At 50.6% G+C, this 16,722-nt stretch overlaps 1 protein-coding gene and 1 long non-coding RNA gene across 4 annotated transcripts in view; one reads left to right on the top strand and one right to left on the bottom strand.

Annotated features, from left to right (window-relative positions):
* Nucleotides 1-16,722, top strand: part of lama5 (laminin, alpha 5) — a 194,445-nt gene that overhangs the window by 176,184 nt on the left and 1,539 nt on the right. For both annotated transcript variants that reach the window (XM_045209507.1, XM_045209506.1), the window contains exons 72-78: nt 714-843; nt 4,500-4,669; nt 6,349-6,550; nt 6,778-6,930; nt 10,065-10,224; nt 10,473-10,697; nt 10,962-11,081. In XM_045209507.1, the coding sequence (XP_045065442.1) occupies nt 714-843; nt 4,500-4,669; nt 6,349-6,550; nt 6,778-6,930; nt 10,065-10,224; nt 10,473-10,697; nt 10,962-11,081 (1,160 nt within the window). The remainder of the gene's footprint in view (nt 1-713; nt 844-4,499; nt 4,670-6,348; nt 6,551-6,777; nt 6,931-10,064; nt 10,225-10,472; nt 10,698-10,961; nt 11,082-16,722) is intronic.
* LOC121546165 lies at nt 5,741-6,250 on the bottom strand. Of its 2 annotated transcripts, XR_006657661.1 has the most exons (4): nt 6,169-6,250; nt 6,013-6,111; nt 5,791-5,955; nt 5,746-5,757 (listed from the first exon to the last, which is right to left on the bottom strand). It is a non-coding gene; the product is annotated as an uncharacterized LOC121546165 (long non-coding RNA). The 2 variants fall into 2 exon arrangements; XR_005996338.2 differs by having other exon boundaries at nt 5,741-5,955.

Genomic DNA, 16,722 nt, shown 5'->3' with positions numbered 1-16,722 from the left:
CTTACCAGCTGTCTTAGTAACCTTACTGGCTGTCTTAGTAACCTTACCGGCTGTCTTAGTAACCTTACCGGCTGTCTTAGTAACCTTACCGGCTGTCTTAGCAACCTTACCGGCTGTCTTAGCAACCTTACCGGCTGTCTTAGCACCCTTGCCGGCTGTCTTAGTAACCTTACCGGCTGTCTTAGTAACCTTACCGGCTATCTTAGCAACCTTACCGGCTGTCTTAGTAACCTTACCGGCTGTCTTAGTAACCTTACCGGCTATCTTAGCAACCTTACCGGCTGTCTTAGTAACCTTACCGGCTGTCTTAGTAACCTTACCGGCTATCTTAGCAACCTTACCGGCTGTCTTAGTAACCTTACCGGCTGTCTTAGTAACCTTACCGGCTATCTTAGCAACCTTACCGGCTGTCTTAGTAACTTTACCGGCTGTCTTAGTAAACTTACCGGCTGTCTTAGCACCCTGTTCATCAAGAGGTGAACAACAGATGGGGTTAAGAGCACAGGAATAGACAGAGCAGAGAAAGTAGGGAGGTGTGGAGGATTACATTCATTTCACAGTTTAAAATTGAGAGATGGATATGTTGCTACTACTACTAGATTAGAAACTAATTCTCTAAGACTAGATCTGATATACCACTGGAATAATATAACTGGAACTGTATCCCATGACAACGGGCCAACAACACTAGAATGACTAACGTTACTCTACAGAGACAAGCCTTCTCAGATGGTGGTGAACCTGATGAATGCTAAGGAGAACATCGACGTTCCTCTAGATTGTCCTGCTGCCAAGAAACCTCAGCAGATCCTGGCCACACCCCCACGCCAGAAGAAGCCTAAGGTACCTGACCTGCCACCATGGAGATATACAGTATATAATATAGCATCTTCACTCTGTATTGAGTTGGTTGACCTGACACCAAAAACTGTTACTTTTGAAATTATTGCAAATTTATTAAATATAAAAAACAGAAATATCATATATTTATATATATATAAGTATTCAGACCCTTTACTCATTACTTTGTTGAAGCACCTTTGGCAGCGATTACAGCCTCCGAGTCTTCTTGGGTATGACGCTACAAGCTTGGCACATCTGTATTTGGGGAGTTTCTCCCATTCTTCTCTGTCAGGTTGGATGGGGAGCGTCGCTGCACAGCTATTTTCAGGTCTCTCCAGAGATGTTAGATCGGGTTCAAGTCCGGGCTCTGGCTGGGCCCCTCAAGGACATTCAGAGACTTGTCCCGAAGCCACTCCTGGGTTGTGCTTAGGGTCGTTGTCCTGTTGGAAGGTGAACCTTCGCCCCAGTCTGAGGTCCTGAGCGCTCTGGAGCAGGTTTTCATCAGGGATCTCTCTTTACTTTGCTCCGTTCATCTTTCCCTTGATCGTGACTAGTCTCCCAGTCCCTGCCGCTGAAAAACATCCCCACAGCATGATGCTGCCACCACCATGCTTCACCGTAGGGATGGTCCCAGGTTTCCTCCAGACGTGACGCTTGGCATTCAGGCCAAAGAGTTCAATCTTAGTTTCATCAGATCAGAGAATCTTGTTTCTCATGGTCTGAGAGTCCTTTAGGTGCCTTTTTGCTAACTCCAAGCGGGCTGTCATGTGCCTTTTACTGAGGAGTGGCTTCTGTCTGGCCACTCTACCATAAAGGCCTGATTGGTGGTGCTGCAGAGATGGTTGTCCTTCTGGAAGGTTCTCCCATCTCCACAGAGGAATTCTGGAGCTCTGTCAGAGTGACCATCGGGTTCTTGGTCACCTCCCTGACCAAGGCCCTTCTCCCCCGATTGCTCAGTTTGGCCGGACGGCCAGCTCTAGGAAGAGTCTTGGTGGTTCCAAACTTCTTCCATTTAAGAATGATGGAGGCCACTGTGTTCTTGGGGACCTTCAATGCTGCAGAAATGTTTTGGTACCCTTCCCCAGATCTGTGCCTCGACACAATCCTGTCTCGGAGCTCTACGGACAATTCTTTCGACCTCATGGCTTGGTTTTTGCTCATGTCCAATCAATTGAATTTACCACAGGTGGATGCCAATCAAGTTGTAGAAACATCTCAAGGATGATCAATGGAAACAGGATGCACCTGAGCTCAATTTTCGAGTATCATAGCAAAGGGTCTGAATACTTATGTAAATAAGGTATTTTTTTTATTTCTAAAAACCTGTTTTCGCTTTGTCATTATGGGTTATTTTGTGTAGATTGAATTTTTGTTTTTTAAAATTAATTTTAGAATAAGGCTGTAACGTAACAGAATGTGGAAAAAGGGAAGGGGTCTGAATATCTGTTTCTGTCTTCCTCTCCTATGTTCTCCATCACATTTTCAGCGTCTAACTTTCCTAGACACCTGCTCGTCGAACATCTCATTCCAAAATCATGGGCATTAGTATGGAGTTGGTTCCCCCCCTTTGCTGCTATAACAGCCTCCGCTCTTCTGGGAAGGCTTTCCACTAGATGTTGGAACATTGCTGCGGGGACTTGCTTCCATTCAGCCAAAAGAGCATTAGTGAGGTCGGGCACTGATGTTGGGCGATTAGGCCTGGCTCGCAGTCGCCGTTCCAATTCATCCCAAAGGTGTTCGATGGGGTTGAGGTCAGGGCTCTGTGCAGGCCAGTCAAGTTCTTCCACACCGATCTCGACAAACCATTTCTGTATGGACCTCCCTTTGTGCATGGGAGCATTGTCTTGCTGAAACAGGAAAGGGCCTTCCCAAAACTGTTGCCACAAATTTGGAAGCACAGAATCGTCTAGAATGTCATTGTATGCTGTAGCGTTAAGATTTCCCTTCAATGGAACTAAGGGGCCTAGCCCGAACCATGAAAAACAGCCCCAGACCATTATTCCTCCTCCACCAAACTTTACAGTTGTCACTATGCATTGGGGTAAGTAGCGTTCTCCTGGCATCCGCCAAACCCAGATTTGTCACTTGGACTGCCAGATGGTGAAGCATGATTCATCACTCCAGAGAACGCGTTTCCACTGCGCCAGAGTCCAATGTCAGCGAGCTTTACACCACTCCAGCCGACGCTTGGCATTGTGCATGGTGATCTTAGGCTTGTGTGCGGCTGCTCGGCCATGGAAACCCATTTCATGAAGCTCCTGACGAACAGTTATTGTGCTGATGTTGCGTCCAGAGGCAGTGTTGCAACCGATAACATACGATTTTTACTCGCTACATGCTTCAGCACTCAGCGGCCCCGTTCTGTGAGCTTGTGTGGCCTACCACTTTGCACCGTTGCTCCTAGATGTTTCCACTTCACGATAACACCACTTGCAGTTGACCGGGGCAGCTCTAGCATGGCAGAAATTTTACGAACTGACTTGTTGGAAAGGTGGCATCCTATGACAGTGCCACGTTGAAAGTCACTGAGCTCTTCAGTAAGGCCATTCTACTGCCAATGTTTGTCTATGGAGATTGCATGGCTGTGTGCTCGATTTTATACACCTGTCAGCAACGGGTGTGGCTCAAATAGCCAAATCCACTAATTTGATTAATGTAGTGTATCAGTGGATGAACAACCCTCTCTATCTACCCTTTCCCCTGGTCCTTTACAACAACTCACTCTGATATTCTCTTTCCTTCCTTCCGCCCTTCCTTCCATCCTTCCTACCTCCCCACTCCCTCCCTCCCTCCCTCCCTCCCTCCCTCCCTCCCTCCCTCCCTCCCTCTCCCCTACCTCCCTCCCTCCCTCCTCCCTCTCCCCTACCTCCCCACCTCCCCCCTCCCTCCCTCCCTCCCTCCCTCCCTCCCTCTCCCCTACCTCCCCACCTCCCCCTCCCTCCCCCACCTCCCCCTCCCTCCCTACCTCCCCACCTCCCCCCTCCCTTCCTACCTCCCCCACCTCCCCCCTCCCTCCCTACCTCCCCACCTCCCCCCTCCCTCCCCATCTCCCCACCTCCCTCCCCCCTCCCTCCCTCCCTCCCCCACCTCCCCCCTCCCTCCCCACCTCCCTCCCTCCCTCCCTCCCTCCCTCCCTCCCCCCTCCCCCCTCCCTCCCCCCCCTCCCTCCCTCCCTCCCCACCTCCCTCCCTCCCTCCCCACCTCCCTCCCTCCCTCCCTCCCTCCCTCTCCCCTACCTCCCTCCCTCCCTCCCTCCCTCTCCCCTACCTCCCCACCTCCCCCCCTCCCTCCCTCCCTCCCTCCCTCCCTCCCTCCCTCCCCCACCTCCCCCCTCCCTCCCCCCTCCCTCCCTCCCTCCCACCTCCCTCCCTCCCTCCCTCCCTCCCTCCCTCCCTCCCTCCCTCCCTCTCCCCCTACCTCCCTCCCTCCCTCCCTCCCTCTCCCCTACCTCCCCACCTCCCCCCCTCCCTCCCTCCCTCCCTCCCTCCCTCCCTCCCTCCCTCCCCCACCTCCCCCCTCCTCCCCCCTCCCCTCCCTCCTCCCCACCTCCCTCCCTCCCTCCCTCCCTCCCTCCCTCCCTCCCTCCCTCCCTCCCCTACCTCCCTCCCTCCCTCCCTCCCTCCCCCTCCCTCTCCCCTCCCTTCCTACCTCTACAGGGTAAACAAAGGAAGCCTGCGGGTGGTAGTTGGTCAGGGGGGCAGAGCCGCAGTGCCAGGGAGTCCTGCCAGGGGGAGCTGGCCAATCAGGAGGTTGGAGCTCTGCACTTCAGTGGCTCCTCCCACAGCCACCAGCGCTACGACACGCTTCCCGAGGCCTTCAGCAGGACGTGAGTACTAGTACCAGTTTTACCATATCCAATCCTCTGGGATCTAGGACTGTCTAGGGTGAACGGCTAGGAGTCTGTTTGGAATTCAGCTAGAGTGGTGTTTGAGATCGGCTACAGTGCTGTCGTTGACCGCAGATTGACTGATCTACAAATCATCTTGCTTCCTAAATAACTGCTCAGTATTATTTGTAGATCAGTTAGCCTGCTCAATCTGTGATCAGCAACTGAGCAAAATGGCCGGTAAACAACACTTTTCCCACCTGTCACTGCCCCGTCTCTCCCACCTGTAACACCTGTCACTGCCCCGTCTCTCCCACCTGTAACATCTGTCACTGCCCCGTCTCTCCCACCTGTAACATCTGTCACTGCCCCGTCTCTCCCACCTGTAACACCTGTCACTGCCCCGTCTCTCCCCACCTTTCCCACCTGTCACTGCCCCGTCTCTCCCACCTGTAACACCTGTCACTGCCCCGTCTCTCCCACCTGTAACACCTGTCACTGCCCCGTCTCTCCCACCTGTAACACCTGTCACTGCCCCGTCTCTCCCACCTGTAACACCTGTCACTGCCCCGTCTCTCCCACCTTTCCCACCTGTCACTGCCCCGTCTCTCCCACCTTTCCCACCTGTCACTGCCCCGTCTCTCCCACCTTTCCCACCAGTCACTGCCCCGTCTCTCCCACCTGTAACATCTGTCACTGCCCCGTCTCTCCCACCTGTAACACCTGTCACTGCCCCGTCTCTCCCACCTTTCCCACCTGTCACTGCCCCGTCTCTCCCACCTTTCCCACCTGTCACTGCCCCGTCTCTCCCACCTTTCCCACCTGTCACTGCCCCGTCTCTCCCACCTGTAACATCTGTCACTGCCCCGTCTCTCCCACCTGTAACACCTGTCACTGCCCCGTCTCTCCCCCACCTTTCCCACCTGTCACTGCCCCCGTCTCTCCCACCTGTAACACCTGTCACTGCCCCGTCTCTCCCACCTGTAACACCTGTCACTGCCCCGTCTCTCCCACCTGTAACACCTGTCACTGCCCCGTCTCTCCCACCTGTAACACCTGTCACTGCCCGTCTCTCCCACCTGTAACACCTGTCACTGCCCCGTCTCTCCCACCTTTCCCACCTGTCACTGCCCCGTCTCTCCCACCTTTCCCACCTGTCACTGCCCCGTCTCTCCCACCTTTCCCACCTGTCACTGCCCCGTCTCTCCCACCTGTAACACCTGTCACTGCCCCGTCTCTCCCACCTGTAACACCTGTCACTGCCCCGTCTCTCCCACCTGTAACACCTGTCACTGCCCCGTCTCTCCCACCTGTAACACCTGTCACTGCCCCGTCTCTCCCACCTGTCACTGCCCCGTCTCTCCCACCTTTCCCACCTGTCACTGCCCCGTCTCTCCCACCTTTCCCACCTGTCACTGCCCCGTCTCTCCCACCTGTAACACCTGTCACTGCCCCGTCTCTCCCACCTTTCCCACCTGTCACTGCCCCGTCTCTCCCACCTGTCACTGCCCCGTCTCTCCCACCTGTAACACCTGTCACTGCCCCGTCTCTCCCACCTTTCCCACCTGTCACTGCCCCGTCTCTCCCACCTGTTACTGCCCCGTCTCTCCCACCTTTCCCACCTGTCACTGCCCCGTCTCTCCCACCTGTAACTCACCTGTCCTCTTCTTTCCCCCCAGGCCTCACATCTCCATGGGTCTACGTGTGAACTCGTCAGACGGCCTGGTGTTCTACGTGTCAGGATCACTAGAACGTTCTAGTAGCAGCTCTGTGGTGACCCTCTCTGTCTCAGACGGGCACCTGTTGCTCCTCGTCAACGGAGGGAAGAGGAAACACAGCATCCGCAGCCACAGGAAGTACAACGACGGGCAGTGGCACACGGTAGGCCATGTGATAAAGACATGATCGTTGTCACATGCATACAGTGGGAGCAGATCCTTGTATTTGGATTCTTTATTTAGATATAAAGCTCTGCTCTGCAGTACGGAAGGATCACATACTGTCACTGTAGTCTCATCGTCGCTTTGTCACTTCTTTCCTGATTGAAATCAACATTGAGATTGAGGTCTATGTGTATCTGACTTGTGTATCTGTGTGTGTTTGTTCAGGTGTTTGTGAAGAGGGAGAGAGAGAAGGCCAGTTTGATTGTTGATGGGATCGATGCCCAGTCTAAGAGGGTCTCAGGGGGAGAGAAGAACCCCCTCAGTCCCCCTCTCTACATCGGAGGAGTTCCCTCAGCACTCACCAGCTCACTTCTCTCAGTAATACAGCCTTTCCTCCACTCTCCTTTCCTCCACTCTCCTTTCCTCCACTCTCCTTTCCTCCACTCTCCCCTCCACTCTCCTTTCCTCCACTCTCCCCTCCACTCTCCTTTCCTCCACTCTCCCCTCCACTCTCCTTTCCTCCACTCTCCCCCCACTCTCCTTTCCTCTGCTCCCCTCCACTCTCCTTTCCTCCACTCTCCTTTCCTCCACTCTCCACTCCACTCTCCTTTCCTCCACTCTCCCCCCACTCTCCTTTCCTCTGCTCCCCTCCACTCTCCTTTCCTCCACTCTCCACTCCACTCTCCTTTCCTCCACTCTCCTTTCCTCCACTCTCCTTTCCTCCGCTCTCCCCCACTCTCCTTTCCTCTGCTTTCCTCTCCTCCACTCTCCTTTCCACTGCTCTCCTCCACTCTTCTTTCCTCCACTCTCCTCTCCGCTCTCCCCCACTCTCCTTTCCTCTGCTTTCCTCTCCTCCACTCTCTTTTCCACTGCTCTCCTCCACTCTTCTTTCCTCCACTCTCCCCTCCACTCTCCCCCACTCTCCTTTCCTCCACTCTACTCTCCTCCACTCCTCCACTCTACTCTCCTCCACTCTCTCCTCCACTCTCTCCTCCACTCTCCTTTCCTCCACTCTCTCCCCCACTCTCCTTTCCTCCACTCTCCTTTCCTCCGCTCTCCCCCACTCTCCTTTCCTCCACTCTCCTTTCATTTTACATTTTTACATTTTAGTCATTTAGCAGACGCTCTTATCCAGAGCGACTTACAGGAGCAATTAGGGTTAAGTGCCTTGCTCAGGGGCACATTTACGTCATTTAGCAGACGCTCTTATCCAGAGCGACTCACCAATTGGTGCGTTCACCCTATAGCCAGTGGGATAACCACTTTAGAAGGATTACTTTATCCTATCCCAGGTATTCCTTAAAGAGGTGGGGTTTCAAATGTCTCTGGAAGGTGGTGAGTGACTCCGCTGTCCTGGCGTCGTGAGGGAGCTTGTTCCACCATTGGGGTGCCAGAGCAGCGAACAGTTTTGACTGGGCTGAGCGGGAACTATGCTTCCGCAGAGGAAGGGGAGCCAGCAGGCCAGAGGTGGATGAACGCAATGCCCTCGTTTGGGTGTAGGGACTGATCAGAGCCCGAAGGTACAGAGGTGCCGTTCCCCTCACTGCTCCATAGGCAAGCACCATGGTCTTGTAGCGGATGCGAGCTTCAACTGGAAGCCAGTGGAGTGTGCGGAGGAGGGGGTGACGTGAGAGAACTTGGGAAGGTTGAACACCAGACGGGCTGCGGCATTCTGGATGAGTTGTAGGGGTTTAATGGCACAGGCAGGGAGGCCAGCCAACAGCGAGTTGCAGTAGTCCAGACGGGAGATGACAAGTGCCTGGATTAGGACCTGTGCCGCTTCCTGTGTAAGGCAGGGTCGTACTCTCCGAATGTTGTAGAGCATGAACCTGCAGGGAGCGGGTCACCGCCTTGATGTTGGCGGAGAACGACAGGGTGTTGTCCAGGGTCACGCCTAGGCTCTTCGCACTCTGGGAGGAGGACACAGCGGAGTTGTCAACCGTGATGGCGAGATCATGGAACGGGCAGTCCTTCCCCGGGAGGAAGAGCAGCTCCGTCTTGCCAGGGTTCAGCTTGAGGTGGTGATCCGTCATCCATACTGATATGTCTGCCAGACATGCAGAGATGCGATTCGCCACCTGGTTATCAGAAGGGGGAAAGGAGAAGATTAGTTGTGTATCGTCAGCGTAGCAATGATAGGAGAGGCCATGTGAGGATATGACAGAGCCAAGTGACTTTCCTCCGCTCTCCTCCACTCTCCTTTCCTCCACTCTCCTTTCCTCCGCTCTCCCCCACTCTCCTTTCCTCCGCTCTCCCCCACTCTCCTTTCCTCCGCTCTCCCCCACTCTCCTTTCCTCTGTTCTCCCCCACTCTCCTTTCCTCCACTCTCTCCCCCACTCTCCTTTCCTCCACTCTCCTTTCCTCCACTCTCCTCCACTCCACTCTCCTTTCCTCCACTCTACTCTCCTCCACTCCTCCACTCTACTCTCCTCCACTCTCTCCTCCACTCTCCTTTCCTCCGCTCTCCCCCACTCTCCTTTCCTCCGCTCTCCCCCCACTCTCCTTTCCTCCGCTCTCCCCCACTCTCCTTTCCTCCACTCTCCCCTCCACTCTCCTTTCCTCCACTCTCCCCTCCACTCTCCTTTCCTCCCTCTCCCCTCCACTCTCCTTTCCTCCACTCTCCCCCCACGCTCCTTTCCTCCGCTCCCCTCCACTCTCCTTTCCTCCACTCTCCTTTCCTCCACTCTCCTTTCCTCCACTCTCCTTTCCTCCACTCTCCACTCCACTCTCCTTTCCTCCACTCTCCTTTCCTCCACTCTCCTTTCCTCCGCTCTCCCCCACTCTCCTTTCCTCTACTTTCCTCTCCTCCACTCTCCTTTCCACTGCTCTCCTCCACTCTTCTTTCCTCCACTCTCCCCTCCACTCTCCCCCACTCTCCTTTCCTCTGCTCTCCCCCACTCTCCTTTCCTCTCCCCCACTCTCCTTTCCTCTCCCCCACTCTCCTTTCCTCTCCTCCACTCTCCTTTCCTCCACTCTACTCTCCTCTCCACTCGACTCCACTCTCCTTTCCTCCACTCTCCTCCACTCTCCTTTCCTCCATTCTCCTTTCCTCCACTCTCCTTTCCTCCATTCTCCTTTCCTCCACTCTCCTCCATTCTCCTTTCCTCCACTCTCCCCTCCACTTTCCTTTCCTCTGCTCTCCCCCACTCTCCTTTCCTCCACTCTCCTTTCCTCCACTCTCCTCCACTCCACTCTCCTTTCCTCCACTCTACTCTCCTCCACTCCTCCACTATACTCTCCTCCACTCTCTCCTCCACTCTCCTTTCCTCCACTCTCTCCCCCACTCTCCTTTCCTCCACTCTCCTTTCCTCCGCTCTCCCCCACTCTCCTTTCCTCCGCTCTCCCCCCACTCTCCTCTCCTCTCCTCTCCTTTCCTCTCCTCTCCTCTCCTCTCCTCTCCTCTCCTCTCCTCTCCTCTCCTCTCCTCTCCTCTCCTCTCCTCTCCTCTCCTCTCCCCTCCATACCACTCTGGTATTTAGTGCCTTGCCAATGGTCTGTTTCCCTCCATGTAGGTGCCAGGTCCAGGAGGGTTTGTGGGCTGTGTGAGGGACCTGAGGCTGAATGAGGAGAGCCCAGCCAGTCCCTCCACCAGCCTGGGGGTTGTACCCTGCTTCCAGACCACTCTGCAGCCCGGGGCATACTTCTCCTCCCAGGGAGGTCACATGGCTATAGGTATAAACTACCTCCTCTCTTCCGCCTGTCTAACTCTGTTGCCCCCTCTCTGAAACCATTTTGATTAAATTGGCTACTCTTGAAATTGTTGGATTGGAATTTTTTACAAAAATCTGTAACATTTGGGATGTTGATTTTGGGGTCCAGAAAATAATCTATGAAAAACCCAGGATTATGAGACAGCACAACAAAAGACACCGTGTTGTTTTAACAGTCTGAGGCACACTGAATAATCTCTCTCTGTCTAGATGAGTCCCTGATGTTGGGACGGGACCTGGAGGTCCAGCTGGAGGTCAGGCCGGTGTCAGACTCTGGTCTCCTGCTACATGCTGGCACCGGGGCTGGGCAACAGCTCAGCCTCTACCTCAACCAGGGAGCGGTAACTGTCATAGTAAACAGTGGCAATGGAGAGTTCTCTACTTCCTTCACACCAGAGGAATCCTTGTGTGACGGGCGTTGGCACAGTATCACAAGTGAGTGGTTTACATACACACACACACACACACACACACACACACACACACACACACACACACTTTGATGTTTTAAAGAATGAATTGTTTCACCTTCTTTAGCACTGTAACGTCCTGTCATTTGAGATTTGCAACAATATGATATTAATGCTTGGAAGTTTTCTAATAATTGTATATTTGTTTAATAATTTATTGAATGATTGCTTAATTGATTGATTGGTTGATTGACTGTGTGAGTGTTGTGTTCCGCTGTTCTCCCTGTAGTTGTGAAGAAGAGCAATGTGCTCCAGCTCCATGTGGATGCAGCCAGTGAACACAGTGTGGGGCCCAAGCAGGGCCGATCCTCAGGGGCCAAGGGGGCTGTGTACCTGGGGGGAGCACCAGGTGAGGACACCCCCCATATAGAGATACTATAGAGCTTTTCAACTGTCAAAACAATATCACGTTCTGTATGCACGCGCAACCAAAAGGTTCCCCAGTAAACATCCGCCAATGCATCGCGCCATAATTACTAGCTAGCTAGCTAGTTAGTTGGCTAGCTAGTGCAAAATGACAAATTAGTATTTCTTGAGCCAACCAAAAAAACGGAACAAAACTAGTTATATACACACATTGATTTGTTGCTACCAGTTCCACTAAACAAAATGATCAAATAACGTTAGTTTCCCATTTATTATCCGTTTGCTCGGGTGGTGTTAGCTACATTTGGCTAGCACAGTAAATAACCACAAAGCTAGCGTGATGTGAAGTTCGAGAAAGATCAGCTTACCGTGTTAGCGAGTTAGATATATTAATTTCCCTCACGACAGCCAACAATATAACCAAACTAAATGTAGCTAGTATACGAGTCCAATGTTTGACGGCCACATTGTTTACATCAAAAGTTAGCTAGCGGCAGTAATTACCCCACTATCAACCCCTCTCTCTCCCCACTCACCAATCTGTCTCTCCTAGCTCTGTCTTTGTCCTCCAAAACGCAACTATATTTTACCCAGGTGCATTGCCCACTTAGTTTCAGTTAAGATACATACTGTAGTTGTAATGGGGCGGCAGGTAGCTTAGTGGTTAAGAGCGTTGTGCCAGTAACCGAAAGGTCGCTGGTTCTAATCCCCGAGCCGACTAGGTGGAAAATGTGGCCTTGAGCAAGGCACTTAACCCTAATTGCCCCTGTAAGTCGCTCTGGATAAGAGCGTCTGCTAAAATGACTAAAAATGTAAATGTAGTTGTAATGAACCGCTAGCTTTGTGCTCGGCATGTATTATCGACCTCCCATTACGAGACCTAGCTAGCAACTACATGTAGCTAGTAAAGCTAGACTATAATACAAATGCCAGCGCTGACACCTTGTGGCGAGGATGTCAAACTGCATATTAATTACACCGGGATGAGACATTAACATGAAGCAAACAAATTGCTACTTTATTTCAAGCAACATGTGTTTTTGAATTTAAATCAAATTAACCTTAAAATATTCCGTTCTGCACACCCTCATGATAGCGATATTTGCTAATAATGTCTCTCTCCTGTGCATGTCATCCTTAAGGTCTACCTTCATTGCAGGCTCTGCTGTAGCTGGCCGCAACCGGGAGACAATGGGGCGGCGCACAATTGGCCCAGCGTCGTCCAGGGTAGGGGAGGGAATGGCCGGCAGGGAGGTAGCTCAGTTGGTAGAGCATGGCGTTTGCAACGCCAGGGTTGTGGGTTCGATTCCCACGGGGGGCCAGTATGAAAAAAAAAAAAAAAAAAAAGACTAATGTATGCACTAACTGTAAGTCGCTCTGGATAAGAGCGTCTGTTAAATGACGTAAATGTAAATGTAAATTGCACTAATCCATTTAATGACGGCAGGAGCTGTAGTAGTCTAATCTGGTATCCTTCAACATGGTTAGCCTCATTAATTGTCTAATGAAAAAGAGAAACCCACACACTGCTCTTGCCAGTAATGATTCCCACGCCCAAGTTATCTCAGATGCGTGTGCTTTTCATGTTTCTAACAGTATCATTTCAAATGGAAACAGTGTGTTCGGATTTGCCAATACAGTTGCAGTATGACAAGCCACATGTACAAGTGCATTGGACCACGAGGCTAATCCAGACTAATCCCATCATATGCCCAATTTGTAAGTCGCTCTGGATAAGAGCGTCTGCTAAATGACGTAAATGTAATGTCTGCATTGGACATGCCCACGAGGCTAATCCAGACTAATCCCATCATATGTCTGCATTGGACATGCCCACTTTAAGGAGTATTTTTTTACACTAATACAGGAATAATAAAGGCCTAGTTCACTGATTTTGAGGGGGGGAAATAATTTAATTTAAACAAATATACACATTTTTTATTTCGATTTATCAAGGGGTGCTGCACCCTCAACATCACTACTTATATACATGCATTCATGATAGACAGGAGGGGAGACTACTTCAAGTCTCAGGATGATGACATCACACTGGCTACTAGAACTTCCCTGCAGCTCACCTCTGCTCCAGTCACACCCCTTTCACCTTCTCCAACGCCACCAACAGTATAACTCGGCCGCTGACTGTGTGATCTGAGTCAATGTAGCTAAATTGAATACCCACAACATTAACTCTGTGGGTGATAGATTGACTCAAATTCACACAGTCTGCTCTGCTGGCTGCTGAGGTTGATGCGGAGGAGGAGGATGGTCAGTGAGTGTGTAACACACGTGAGCTAGTTGACAGGTGAGTGCTAGGCTCTTTCTCAATCCATCCTTCCTCGATTCCTCTCCTCGCCTCCTTCTCAAAACCCATTGGAGAAGAAGGGTCAGAGGGGAGGGACCTTGTACCTTCTCCTCCAACACAGTCGTGATACAATACAGGTGAGGAGACAGGATGTGAGTAATCAAGGAAGGAACACGTGAGACAAAGCCCTAGGAGCCATTGTGTGGTGCTGTCACCCGCCCTGAGACATAAAGTACTGTCATCCTAGCCATCCAAGATCATGTTTTTTTATTGTAGGATAAATGGACGCTGCTTTGTGGGTATGAAGTGCAGTTGTGGACAGGGGTTGCATCCTAGGTCAGCCATACGGGGATTGTTACACCCACACCAGTGATCAAGGACATCAGCTTCAGCTGCAAATCTGCTCAATATTATCAGACAAAATGAAAGTGTGACAACCAAATAAAACAGACAAATACACCATACTTAATTAAAAGAATCAACACTTTATTTCATATCATACAAGGACGCCTATGTAAATAACAGTGGGTTTAGCCATCCATCTTACTCCAAAACAAGAGATGATTGAATAGTTAAATGAATGGTGACTAATAGAAATAATCAGCAGAATGTCAGGTGTTAGTGCAGGGCTGGAACAGAAACCTGCACACCCAGTAGCTAGATCTCTAGCAGTAAGGTTGGCCATGCATGTTCTAGGTCTATACATTGTTGCTTTAACAACAATTGTTGTAGTCCTACAACCAATTCTAACAGTAAACCAATAGCATATGTAACCCATTTGAGATATACCCTTCAGTCTCTCCAGGACTTGGTACTTTCTTTGGGACATTTAAATCGGCAGACAAGGTTTTAGCAGCTTTCACAGGTCTCAATATCTGAGGTTAGGAAACAGAAATTAGACCAGGTCTTGCTTCATTATTCTCAAAGTGATATACCATTTGATATAAAAACAAAATGTTGGCTTTCTATTCTGTTATCTAGTATAGATGGTTAACTTGATAAACAACTTACCCGTGTGCTACACATCATCCTGGCACCGCCACCTCCTGCTGCTAATGTTACAATGCAATGCTTTTTGGGGGAAATCTATCAAATTACATTTTCAAAAATAGATTCATCCCTGGTCGTAAGGGAATACTATGGTCAAAAAACAACTAGACTAGAATTAGCTAACTCAGCTGTTGTTTACAAACGCACCCGGATGTTCTTCCACTCCTCCTCAAAAAGCTGAACAAATATATATAACGCAACAATTTCAAAGATTTGACTGAGTTACAGACAATGGGCCTCAGGATCTCGTCACGGTATCTCTGTGCATTCAAATTGCCATCGATAAAATGCAATTGTGTACGTTGTCCGTAGTTTATGCCATAACCCCACCGCCACCAGGGGGCACTCTGTTCACAACATTGACATCAGCAAACCGCACGCCCACACGACGCAATGTCTGCCATCTGGCCGGTACAGTTGAAACCGGGATTCATCCATAAAGAGCACACTTCTCAAGCGTGCCAGTGGCCATCGGAGGTGAGCATTTGCCCACTGAAGACGGTTTTGACGCCAAACTACAGTCAGGTCAAGACCCGGGTGAGGATGACGAGCACGCAGATGAGCTTCCCTGAGACGGTTTCTGACAGTTTGCAAACTAACAGCTGTCCGGGTGGCTGGTCTCAGACGATCCCGCAGGTGAAGAAGCCGGATGTGGAGGTCCTGGGCTGGCGTGGTTACACGTGGTCTGTGGCGGTCCTGGGTTGGCGTGGTTACACATGGTCTGCGGTTGTGAGGTGGACATACTGCCAAATTCTCTAAAAACGAAGTTGGAGGCGGCTTATGATAGAGAAATGAACATTCAATTATCTGGCAACAGCTCTGATGGACATTCTTGGAGACATCTGTGGCAAGAAGCTGATTAAACATGTGACAAAACTGCACATTTTAAAGTGGCCTTTTATTGTCCCCAGCACAAGGTGCACATGTGTAATGATAATGCTGTTTAAATCAGCTTCTTGATATGCCACACCTGTCAAAGTGGCTGGATTATCTTGGCAAAGGAGAAATGCTCACTAACAGGGATATAAACAAATTTGTGCACAACATTTGAGAGAAATACGCTTTTTGTGCATATGGAACATTTCTGAGATTTTTTATTTCAGCTCATGAAACATGGGACCAACACATTACATGTTACATTTATATTTTTGTTCAGTGTATATACAACCCCATACCAGAGATACTATATAATACATATACATGTTCGGAAAGTATTCAGACCCCTTTACTTTTTCCAAATTTTGTTAGGTTAGCCTTATTCTAGAATTGATTAAAATGTTGTTTTTCCTCATCAATCTACACACAATACCCCATAATGACAAAGCAAAAACAGGATTGTAGACATTTTTGCAAATGTATTAAAAATAAACTGAAATATCAGATTTACCTAAGTATTCAGACCCTTTACTCAGTACTTTGTTGAAGCACCTTTGGCAGTGATTACAGCCTCGAGTCTTCTTGGTTATGACGCTACAAGCTTGGCACACCTGTATTTGGGGAGTTTCTCCCATTCTTCTCTGCAGATTCTCTCAAGCTCTGTCAGGTTGGATGGGGAGCGTCACTGCACAGCTATTTTCAGGTCTCTCCAGAGATGTTCGATTGGGTTCAAGTCCGGGCTCTGGCTGGGCCACTCAATGACATTCAGAGACTTGTCCCGAAGCCACTCCTGCGTTGTCTTGGCTGTGTGCTTAGGGTAGTTGTCCTGTTGGAAGGTGAACCTTTGCCCCAGTCTGAGGTCCTGAGCAGGTTTTCATCAAGGATCTCTCTGTACTTTGCTCCATTCATCTTTCCCTCGATCGTGACTAGTCTCCCAGTCCCTGCTGCTGAAAAACATCCCCACAGTATGATGCTGCCACCACAATGCTTCACCGTAGGGATGGTGCCAGGTTTCCTCCAGACGTGACGCTTGGCATTCAGGCCAAAGAGTTCAAGCTTGGTTTATCAGACCAGGGAATCTTGTTTCTCATGGTCTGAGAGTCTTTAGGTGCCTTTTGGCAAACTCCAAGCGGGCTGTCATGTGCCTTTTACTGAGGAGTGGCTTCCGTCTGGCCACTCTACCATAAAGGCCTGATTGGTGGCGTGCTGCAGAGATGGTTGTCCTTCTGGAAGGTTCTCCCATCTCCACAGAGGAAATCTACAGCTCTGTCAGAGTGACCATCGGGTTCTTGGTTACCTCAATGACCAAGGCCCTTCTCCCCTGATTGGTCAGTTTGGTCGGGCGGCCAGCTCTGGGAAGAGTCTTGGTGGTTCCAAACTTCTTTCATTTAAG

The sequence above is a fragment of the Coregonus clupeaformis genome, chromosome 30, assembly GCF_020615455.1.
Source record: "Coregonus clupeaformis isolate EN_2021a chromosome 30, ASM2061545v1, whole genome shotgun sequence".
In the NCBI taxonomy this organism is placed as follows: Eukaryota; Metazoa; Chordata; class Actinopteri; order Salmoniformes; family Salmonidae; genus Coregonus; species Coregonus clupeaformis.
The sequence above is the reverse complement of the archived record's forward strand: the minus strand, read 5'-3'. Positions and strand labels throughout refer to the sequence as shown.